At 33.4% G+C, this 12179-nt stretch overlaps 1 protein-coding gene across 1 annotated transcript in view; it reads left to right on the forward strand.

Annotated features, from left to right (window-relative positions):
- The window catches only part of SNTG1 (syntrophin gamma 1), a gene marked incomplete at its 5' end in the record, with an annotated part of 382785 nt that overhangs the window by 325426 nt on the left and 45180 nt on the right, over positions 1-12179 (forward strand). The window contains one exon of the mRNA XM_033202518.1: positions 10319-10429. Within this exon, the coding sequence (XP_033058409.1) occupies positions 10319-10429 (111 nt within the window). The remainder of the gene's footprint in view (positions 1-10318; positions 10430-12179) is intronic.

The following is a 12179-nucleotide window of genomic DNA, read 5'->3' on the forward strand; positions in this document are numbered from 1 at the left end:
GAATATTATTGAACACCAAAAAAAAAAAAAAGCCATGAAATGGCATGATGGAAACAAATGCACATTACTAAGTGAAAGAAGTCAATTGGAAAGGACTATATACTGTATGATTCCAACTATATGAGATTCTGGAAAAGGCAAAACTATGAAGATGGAAAAAGACCAGTGATTACCAGTGATTGTGGGAAACAGAGGGATGAGTAGGTTTGTGCACAGAGGATTTCCAGGACAATGAAACTACTCTGCAAGATACTGTAATGGTAGATAAATGTTATTATACGTTTGTCAAAATCAATAGTATTTATAATACCAAAAGTGAACCCAAATGTAAACTTAGGACTTTGAAGGATAATGATGTCAACGTAGGCTCATAGATTGTCACAAATGTGCCACTTTGTATCTTTTGCATATTATTTCTGTGAACATGAAACTGCTCTAAAAATAAAATCTATTATTAATTTAAAAAATCATACACACACTATTAACCAACTGTATCTAACAGACATATGGATGACACTCCACCCAACCACAGCTGAATACAAAATTTTCTGAAGGGCACATGGGACATTCTTCAGATTATACCATGTGTTAAGACATAAAATATGTCATGATAGATCTTAAATGATTGAAATAATACAAAATATCTTTTCTGCTCACAATGGAATGAAACTAAAAATCAATACCAGTAGAAACACTGGATAATCCAGAAAGAAATGGAAATCAACACAGTCCTGTCAACTGGATAAAGAAGAAATCGTAAAACAAATTAGAAAGTATTTAGAGGAAAATGAAAGTGAAACACAAACATATCAAAATATATGAGACAAAGTGAAAGCGTACTAAAAGGGAAACTTACAGGAGTATAAGTATATATATTAAAAAAGAGGATGAAAACAAAAACTCATCTAAAAATAAGACACATCACAAATCAGTGACCCAACATTACATCTTAAGGAAGTAGAAAAAGAAGAGTAGACTGAAAGCTAGCTAGAAAGGTGAAGCAATAAAGATTATTGTTGGAAAAAATAAAATAGATACTAGAAGAGTAATAAAGAAAAAATCAACAAAATTAAAGCTTGGTTCCTTGAAAAGATCGACAAAATTTGTAAGTCTTTAGCCTAACTGTCTCAACAAGAAGATCCAAATTACTAAAATCAGGAAAAAAGAGAAGAGACATTTTGATAACATTGTAAAAATAAATGCATTAAGACACAATTTTATGAGCTATTGCATTTCAGAAATTTGATAATCTAGATGAAATGGATAAATTCCTGGAAATATACACACTGTGAAAAGTAAATGAATCTATAGCTATTTAGGGGATTGAATCCACAATCATAAATCTCTCAACAGAGAAGAGGCCTGGACCACATAGCTTTATTGGTGAATTTTACCAACCATTAAAAAAAAACCAAAGTTATTCTCAAATTCTTACAAAAAAAAATTGAAGAGGTGGGAATGCTTTGTAAGTCATTCTGTGAGGCCAACATTACCTTGACACCAAAGCCAGAAGATACTGCAAGAAAAGAAAACAGTAGCGCAATATTCCTAATGAATATTAAAGAAAAAAAAATCTCAACAAAATACTAGCAAACAGAATTCAGCAACATATTAAAATGATTATACATCATGGTCAAGTAGTATTTATTAATGAAATTCAAGGAAGTTTCAATATATGTAAATCAATCAATGTAATACAACACCTTAATAGAATTAAGGTTAAATGAAAACACATTAATCTTCTCAATTATATAGAAAAATACATTTGTCAAAATGCATCAACCTTTAACAAAAAACTTAATAAACTAGGAAGAGAAGGAAATTTGAAATATGACAAAAAGATCCACAGATAGTATTATATCCAATGATGAAAGACTGAAGGTTTTTCTCCTAAAATCAGGAACAAGAATACTTGCTTTGACTTCTTCTGTTTGACATGGTATTATTGACAGTTTTAGCCAGAGGTATTAGGCAAGAAAACAAAAGCCAAAAAATTGAAAATAAGTAGTAAAATTATCTCTGTTCACAGATGACATCATCTCTCATGTAGACAACCACACACACACACACACACACACACACACGCAACAGATGTATAAGGCCATTCTTGGATTGGTATAAAGAAATACCTGAGACTGGGTAATTCATAAAGGAAAGAGGATTAATTGGCTTACTGTTCTTCAGGCTATACAGGAAGCACGGTGCTGGCTTCTGATGGCTTCTGGGGAAGTCTCAGGGAGTTTTTAGTCATGGTGGAAGATGAAGTGGGAGCAAGCACGTCACATGGTGAAAGTAGGAGCAGAAAGCAGAGAGAGGAGGTGACACACATTTGTAAATGATCAGATTTCCTGTGAACCCAGAGTGAGAGCTCACTTATTGCCAAGGGGATGGCCCAAGCCATTCATGAGTGCAGATCATTCAGGGATCTGCCTCCATGATCCACACACCTCTTATAAGGCCCCCTTCAAAACACTGGGATTAGATTTCAACAGGAGATTTGTGTGGGGACAAATATCCAAACTAAATAACCGCACAAAACCTGTTTTAGCTAATATGTAATAGTAATAAAGTCGCAGTATACAAAATAAGCACACACAAAAAAAGAATTGTGTATCTATACACTAACAATGAATAATGTGGAAAAGCATTTGAGAAGACAATTTCATTTATAATAATAGAATTAAATAATTGGAAATATACTTAACCAAGTAGACGAAAGTCTTGTATACTAAAATCTACAGAACGTTGATGAAAGAAATTAAGTGTATATAAATGAAACAATATCCTGTGTTTATGAATTGAAAGACATATTATTATTAAGATGACAATATGATACAATGCAGTCCTCATCAAAATGTCACTTATGTTTTTCGAAGAAATAGAACAAGTCCATCTTATAACTAATATAAAATTTTAAGGATCCCTGAATATCCAAAACAATCTTGAAAAATAACAAAGTTCTTTTGACTTCTGATTACAAAACTTATTACAAAGCTATAGTAATTAAAGCAATGTTGTCCTGTCACAGAGACTGACATTAAAACATGGAATGGAATAGGGATCACAGAATGAACCTCACATGTATGGTAAAATGATTTTCAACAAGGGTGCCAAGACCATCCAATGAGGAAAGAGCAGTCTTTTCAACTAATGGTGTTTGTTAGTAAAACAAAACATTCACCTGCAAAAGGATAAAGTTAAATCTTTGCTTTACACCATATGCAAAAATTATCTCAAAATGAGTCAAAGACTTAACTGTAAGAGTTAAAATGATAAAAATTATAGAAGAATGCATAGGGGAAAAGCTTCATTACTTTAAATTTGGCAATAATTTATTTGTTATGACAGTGAAAGCTCAAGCAACAAAATAAAATATAGATAAATTGGACAACATTAAAGTGAATGACGTTTGTACATCAAATGGTACTACAACAGAGTGCAAAGGCCATCCACAGAATGGAAAAATGCATTTGCAAATTATATATATGATAATGGTCAATATCCAAAATATAAAAAATGCTTATACAACTGAGTAACAAAACAAGCAACCCAATTCAAAATGGGACATGAGTAGATATTGCAACAAACAATATATACAAATGGCCAACAAGCACACAAAAAGATGACCAACATCACTAGCCATTAGTGAAATGCAAGTCAGAACCACAGGAGTTACCACTTTACATTCATTGGGATGGCAAAAATCAGAAAGAAAACAAGCAAAGTTGTTGACGAGGATATGGAGAACTAGTAACCCTTTCTTTCACATTACTGGTATAATTATAAAACGATGTAGCCTTTGAAAAACATTTGGGGATTCCACAAAAAGTTGAACATAGGTTACCATATGATTCAATAATGCAGCTTCTCAGTATATACACCAAAGAATTGAAAGCAGGGACTTAAACAGAGACCTGTACAGCAATGTTCATAGCAGTATGACTCACAGTTGACAAATGGTGAATGCAACTCAAATGTCCATCAATAAATGAATGGATACACAAAATTGGGATTTTCAGACAATGGAATATTATTTAGCCATGGTGGGCCTCGAAAACCTTATGTTAAGTGAAATCAAAAGCAGAGATGTTTTATGATTCCTCTTAAGTGAAACACCTAGAATAGGCAAATTCATAGAGACAGGAAGTAGAATAAAGGGTACCTGGAGTAGTGGGGAAAGATAAGTGAGACATATGATTAATGGGCACAGAGTTCCTGTTTAGGATGATAAAAATATTCTGGAAACGGCTAGTGGTAATGATTGCACAACATTGTGAATGTATTTTACGTTCTTGAATCATACATGTAAAAATCATTATGATGCTAAATTTTATATTATTTATATTTTACCACACCAAAAGAAAATGCAAATGTTCTTTTTATTTTTATAATTGTTAATGTTAAATAATAATTTGAAATTAGAAAAGAAGAACTTATAGGCAATGTAAAAATACATGAGTATATTTTACTTAATTTTGACTGCTCTTATACAAATGTTTTAGTAATAAAGTAATCAAGATATGGAGTTTCAGTACTTTAAAAGTCTGCTTTTCTTCACATAGGTCTATGTTGAAATAACCTATCAAATTGTGTTAAGTGGTCTACCCCAGTTGAGCGAACACACAACATATCACACTCAAATCACATGCCTGCCTTAAATGAAAACCTCTCAGGGATACCCACTGGCATCATTGACAAAAAACTGTGAGTCCTTTTTGGTTTAAGGAAAATCTTCGGCCCATCTATTCATGAGAAAAACATTGAAAACATTACAATAGGGGCTACTCTACAAAATACCTGACAGAACTCTTCAAAGTTGTCAAGTACAGTCTGATAAGGAACTGAGAACCTGTCACAGCCAAGTGGAGCCTAAGAAGTCACACTGAATAAATGTAACATGGCACCATAATGGAAAAAGACATTAGGATAAAACTAAAGAAATCTAAATAAATGATGACCCTACTTAACAATATTCTGATATTAGTTCCTTAACTGTGACAAGACACCACACTAATGTGAGATATCAATAATTGGGCAAACTGGGTGTGGGGTGGATATAAACTTTCTGATTGTCTTAATATTTTTAAGTCATATATATGTATAATATCTATATTTACATATAAATATTATAAATAACATAAAGCATATGTATATCTAATATATAATATTCCATGCAAAACATCTTTAGACTTGTAGGATGGGTTCAATGTCATTATGTAGTCAAACAACAAATGCAAGTTTATTTTTTTTTAGTGCTTTTGCTCTTCTGCAGATTGTATGCTATCTAAACATGCTACTGTGATACTGGACGATGGGGCATAGTCAGAAATCCTTATAGACTTCTGGAAGGAATTTTGATCTAGTAAGCAATGAATTTCCTTATAAAACTATTAGCTCCAGATTAATGCCCCCCTCAGGAATTCTTGGAGCTACAAATCTGGGAAAGTATTATAATGCACTGTAGGCCCATATAAATTGAAAAAGTGTCTCCTGAAAGAGGATAGCAGAAAATATTGACTTCAGTCATGAAGGGTTATGTTGCAGTAATTCCTTGTTGCATCTTTCTGAAATGATGCACTAAACTAGTAGAATTGTTCAGATCATGGACTTAAACTTTTCCTTGAGCATGGTACTCATATTCCTTCACATTTGTCAAACTAAGGGTACCTCAGAAATCTAGCATAAATACCGCAAGTGTTTTGTGTGCATGAGTGATTTACTTTTAAAAAATTGGCATATAAAAATTAACATTTAAGAAGAACACATATAAAGTAAACTGGGGACTAGGATTCTACCTTATCATATGCTTATCTTATGTATTAGTTATACAATTAAGGTAATATTCTATTATTTTATATAATCTCCATGTCGAATTTTCTTTTTACTTCTGTTGTCACTTTAATTCTTACATTTTGATCTTGTTTTAGTATTAATTTGTAGAAGAAAAATGCCAATATTATAATTGGTCAAACACAAACATTTTCACCCTTCCTTTCCTTCCTTCCTTCCTTCCTTCCTTCCTTCCTTCCTTCCTTCCTTCCTCTCTTTTTCTCTTTCTCTCTTTCTCTCTTTCTGACAGGGCTCACTCTATAGTGCAGTGGCATGATCACGTCTCACTGTAATGTCAACCACTGGGTTCAGGTGATTCTCCCATCTCAGTTTCCCAGGTAGCTGGACCTACAGGCGCATGCCACGAAGCCCAGCTAACTTTTTGTCTTTTTTGTAGACAAGGTTTCATTACGTTGCCCAAGCAGTGTAAGACAATATTTTTTTAATGTAAGGTACATTTATTCCCCATGTACCAAGATAAAACACACACACACACACACACACACACACACTTTATTGAGTTGAAGATGAAAGTTGCAATTTTTTTGTCTGGCATTGTTACCTGTCACCATTAGAATACAAATGTCCAAATGGAGACCATGGGTAATGTCTCCTAATTATAAACTTGTAATATCTAAGCTGAAAATATTACCACTAGGAAAAGTTATGCATATGACTATTTACTGTGGAATTGCTGGCTGGAGATAAACATGTTCTCACTCCTTTTCATTTACCCTTAAATGTATTTATTGGAACCTTTACCAATCTCATTTTCTCAGTGCCAGTGTGAGATAATCTTAGAGAACAGGCATTTTACCAGGAATTACTTTATGTTTTGCTGGGTAAGGGGGTAGTACTTTCTCATTAGAAACTCTGCTTAAAGAGGCTAGGACCTTAAGAAATCTGGGTTTTAAGGATCACTGGTGATATGTTAAAATTCGTATTTGTGATATGTTTAACTATAACTTTCTCTTCATATGACAGTGTGAATCAATTGACATAAGTGGGAATTTACAGGCATACCTCATTTTATCATACTTTGCTTTATCATCCTTCATGTATACTATGTCTTTCACAAATTGCAGGTTTCTGGCAACCTTGCATTGAGCCACTCTATCGGCTATTTTTCCAACAGCATGTGCTGACTTTGTATCTCTGTATCACATTTTGGTAATGCTTACAAAATTTCAAAACTCTTTTTAATTATATTTGTTATGGTGACCTGTAATTAGTAATATTTCATGTTATTATTGTAATTATTTTGGAGCACCATGAACTGTGCCCATATAAGATGGTGAACAATTTTAACCAAAAAAGGTGTGTTCTGACTGCTCCACTGACCAACTGCTCCCCACCTCTCTCCCTGTACTTGTGACTCCCTATTCCCACAGACACAATAACTTGAAAATCAAGCTAATTAATAATCCTGCAATGGCCTTTCCAAACATTCAAGTGAAAGACTCACATGCCTCTCACTTTATATCAAAATCTAGAAATGATTACACTTGGTGAGAAAGGTGTGTTGAAAACAGAGATAAGCTAAAAGCTGGGCCTCCTGTGACAAACAGTTAAGCAAGTTGTGAATGCAAAGGAAAAGTTCTTGAAGAAATGTAATAGTGCTACTCCAGGGAACACATACATGATAAAAAAGTGAAACAGCCTTCTTGCTGATATTGAGAAAGTTTTCATAGTATGGATAGATCAAACCAGCCACAACATTCCCTTTAGCCAAAGCCTAATCTAGGGGAAGGCTTTCTTTTCAGATCTATGAAAGCTGATAAAGTTGAAGAAGCTGAAGAAGAAAAGGTTGAAACTGGCATAAGTTGGTTCATGAGGTTTAAAGAGAGAAACCATCATTATACCATAAAAGTACAACATGAAGCAGCAAGTGCTGATGGAGAAGCTATAGCAAGTTATCCAGAAGATCTAGCTAAGATCATTGATAAAGGTGGCTACACTAAACAACAGATTTTTGGTGTAGATAAAACAGCCTTATATTGGAGGAAGATGCCATCTAAAACTTTCATAGCTAGAGAGAAGTCAATGTCTGGCTTCAAAACTTCACAGGACAGGCTGCCTCTCTTGTTGGGACCATTGCAGCTGGTGACTAACGTGTAGCCAATTCTCATTTACCATTGTAAACATCCTATTACCCTTAAGAATTACGCTAAATCTACTCTACCTGTGCTCTAAATGGAACATTAAATCCTGAAGAACATCTGTTTACAGCATGGTTTACTAAATATGTTAAGCCCACTATTGACACCCACTGCCTCAAGGAAACAATTCCTTTCAAAATAATACGGCTCACTAAAAATGTACCAAATCATCCAAGAACTCTGATGGAGGTGTGTAAGGAGGCTAATGTCTTCCTGTCTGCTAACACAATATCCATTCTGGAGTCCCTGAATCAAGGAGTATTTTCAACTTTCAAGTTTTATCATTTAAGGAATGCACTTTGTAAGTCTATAGATACCATAGATAAAGTGATTCCTCTGATGGATCTTGGCAGTCAATTAAAAACTTTCCAGAAAGGATTCACAATTTTAGATGCCATTATAATATCTATGATTCATGGGAGGAGGTCAAAATATCAACATTAATAGGAATTTGGAATAAGTTAAATCAATTCTAACCCTCATAGGAGACTTGGAGAGGTTCAGGACTTCAGCGAAAGATGGAAATGCAAATGCAGTGGAAATAATAAGAAAACTAAAATTATAAGTGGAGCCATGAAGATGTGACTGAATTATTGCAAACTCATGATAAAACTTTAGTGAGTGAGGAGTTTCTTCTTATGCAGGAGCAGAGAAAGTAGTTTCTTCAGATGGAATCTACACTTTGTGAAAATGCTGTGAATATTGTTGAAATGATAATAAAGTATTTAGAATATTACATTAATTTAGTCGACAAACAGCAGCAGAACTTGAGTGAATTCACTCCAATTCAGAAATTGTGTGGGTAAAATGCTATTAGGCTATATTGCGGACTACAGAGAAATATTTCATGAAAGAGTCAATCGATGCAGCAGACTTCATTGCTGTCTTATTTTGAGAAATTATCACAGCCACCCCAACCACCAAAAATCACCATCCTGATGAGCCAGCAGCCGTCAGCATCAAGGCAACACCCTCCACCAACGAAAGGACTATGGCTCACTGAAGACTTGAATGGCCCCTAGCATTTTTTAGTAATAAAGTATATTTTAATTACGGTATATCCATTGTTTTTTAGGCTTAATGTCATTGTGCACTTAATGGACTACAGGATTGTAACAAACATAATTCGTATGTGCATTGGGAAACCAAACAATTTCTGTGACTCACTTTCTTTCAATACTTGCTGTTTTGTGGTGGTCCGGAACAAAATCCACAAAAGTCCTGAGGTATGCCTGTATATACCCTGAGGTATGCCCATATATGCTTTTATCTATCACCTTTTATTCTGAAAAAGATGTGAGACATATACTCTGTTCTTTGTTTCTTTACTATTTTATCAGAGACAATAGCTTAAATAGGACTGCACTCAGAAAATATTTGACTATATCAGCTATGTTTTCTTGATCTATTTAGAAACCACAAGAAATCATTTTTAAAATATTTGAAACAATAATTTGTAAAAGTATTTTCTATCACATATTTAATGAGGTGAACGTACGCTAAGATAAGGTAAAAAAAAAAAAACTACATGGCATGTGATCGTGTTTGAACACACATACACAATTTTCTTCTTTAATGATTTATATCTTTGGTATTTTACTTTGGACATGCATGGTTTTAGTTTCAGAACATACCAAAGAGCGAAGTGCTGCACCTACTCCCAGGAAATATGATTTATGATATAGGATAGACAAAAAATTGTTATAGACAATTCCCACTTATTGCCAATTTAACCTTGTATGTATCCTTTTTTGTTATTTGGAAAGGCAACAGATTTCTGTTACTTTCTGCTTCAGAGAATTACATTTGTAGAATATGTTTCTGAAAGAGGCCTCTCTACTTTCCAAGATACTATAGACTGATGCAGATGGCTCTATAAAATGCTTATTCTGAATCTCATGAAAGTACCATGTCAGCGTTTGTCACAAGTGTTTATTCAAGCTAATATGTCATCTTAATAAAGCTAAGGTTATTAGTTGAACTTCAAGATAAAGCTCCAGAATGATCAATTCAAAATCACCTTGTCACTTCTATTGAAAAGGACTCCATGAAACATACAGTTCTTATTGACCATGCACATAAGACAAGATACTAAAAGTATTTATTTTTATGTATTTTCACAATAATTATTTCATGGAAAAAATATTTCTAAAAATTAAATGATAATATTGAATCACAAATATTAACATTTTTAAATTTCATTTTAAAATATTGGGACATAGTACTAACTTTGTATGATTAACTTTTATCATTTAAAAAAGAACAGTTTCTTGATTTCAAAGCAGATATTAATTCCATTGACTTACATTGTTTCTTTTTTTTCCCTTTAGGCTATCCTTTGGAGGTATAAGTTCTCTCAGCTTAAAGGTTCTTCAGATGATGGCAAGAGCAAAATCAAATTTTTGTTTCAGAATCCAGATACTAAACAGATTGAAGCAAAGGTAAACCCAAGAAATTCATCATATAACCCCTCTAAACCACATTAATGTCATTAAGGAACAAAGAAGGGAAACCTTTGGGGAATCACAAGAGCAAAAACACACATTCTCTGCTCACCTTGAAATATCCCTCATGTCCAGAAGAATAAGCCTACTTTAAGATTTTATTGGCAAATGTTCACTTAAAGGCAGCACTAAAATGAATTACACAAAACTAATTGCATTTCTTAGTTTTAATTCCTTATGAACTGCGTTTGTATCAAACTAAAATAACATCCTGGGAACTACAGCAGTCCTTTGGTGGTTTCATACTAAATAATAATTTAAAATACTTTGTAAAAATCTGACTTCATATTTACATAATTTTATATATTTATATTTTGTTTATATATATTTTTATATATTCAAAATCTGCATTTTTATTACCTTAATATAAAATTGACAATAACAACGTTTGCATTAGAATGAATTATAAATGCATTATCTCAGTATGGGGAAAAGGATAAATAACAAATACAAAGTTAAAAAATTATATCTATGAACATGAAAGCTCAATATAATTTTTCAACTATGAATTAAAATTACCATATTTCTATTATACCCCTTTACTTATTAAATTCAAGGATAAGGAGCCTTAGCCTGACATTCAGAACCTTCCCAGAAATATCCCTTGATGATATTATAGGCAAAGTCTCCTGTAACACTGCTCTCCTTCTTTAAACAAGGTGACTCCTTGTAGCCTTATATATCTTCTGCTTTTCTCTTAACTGTTTTCCTGAGCTTTTTGTCTGAGTATCTCTGGAAATGTCCCGTTCTTGTCTCTTACATGTCTTTGGACTCATCTTTTCTGCCTCTTTCTAACTCACAGGTTATGTAATGTGGGAACTGTATCGTTTCTACAGCGGGCTCCTTTGCCACTGCATGCATTGATGTTTCCAGGAGGTCACCTCACTTTGTCTCCCATCAGTTTAGACAAATGCCTTGATAACTTCTTCCACTCCCTTTACTTTACATGCCTCATAAATTTTAACTTAGAATTCTAACACAACCTCTTCCCTGAATATAGACCCATCTTTACACCGGCCTTTTCTCCACCTCTCGCTACTACTCCTCTTCTCCCACCTCAGCTCCACTGATCAATCATTTACTTTGTGCCAACCATTTATTCTGATAATATCAAAGAATGCATTCCTCTTGTCAAAAATGTTTTACCTTTAGCTCTTCGTATATTTCTTAATCTTTCAAAGCCCAGCCAAATTTTAATACTGGTGAAAGATGTTAATATTGTCAGTTCTGTATTATTCTGGCATTTATTCTGATGGGGAACCTCAACCACCAGCTGCTGACAGCAGTATAGTATTCAATTACTTACCCCAACACTTTTTAATGAGTCAACAAACCCTTTGCAAAGGAACAAGAGTGATAAATGTAATTTAATGGCTGCTAACTATGGTATTTAGATGTTAATTTAGTGTAGCATGTATTATACATGCAATTAATTATACTGACAAGTTTACTAGAAATTCCCTGTCAGCTGATAAGTATTATTCATTCTTCTAATTTTTGTGTTTTAAAGCTTTCTCTCATATGTAATTCATTAAGAGGTAGTGTAAGAAAAGATATTTGGTTGAGTGAAATTCTCAAATTGATAGGAAGTAATTATGGAATAGAGAAAAAAGTAGTCTTAAAAATAATGAGATTATGACATTTGGTGAGTTGTTGAAATTCTTTAAAGTCAGCATCTGCCTTTATA

Source organism: Trachypithecus francoisi, unplaced genomic scaffold (genome assembly GCF_009764315.1).
Source record: "Trachypithecus francoisi isolate TF-2019V2 unplaced genomic scaffold, Tfra_2.0 Lachesis_group7, whole genome shotgun sequence".
NCBI lineage: Eukaryota > Metazoa > Chordata > Mammalia > Primates > Cercopithecidae > Trachypithecus > Trachypithecus francoisi.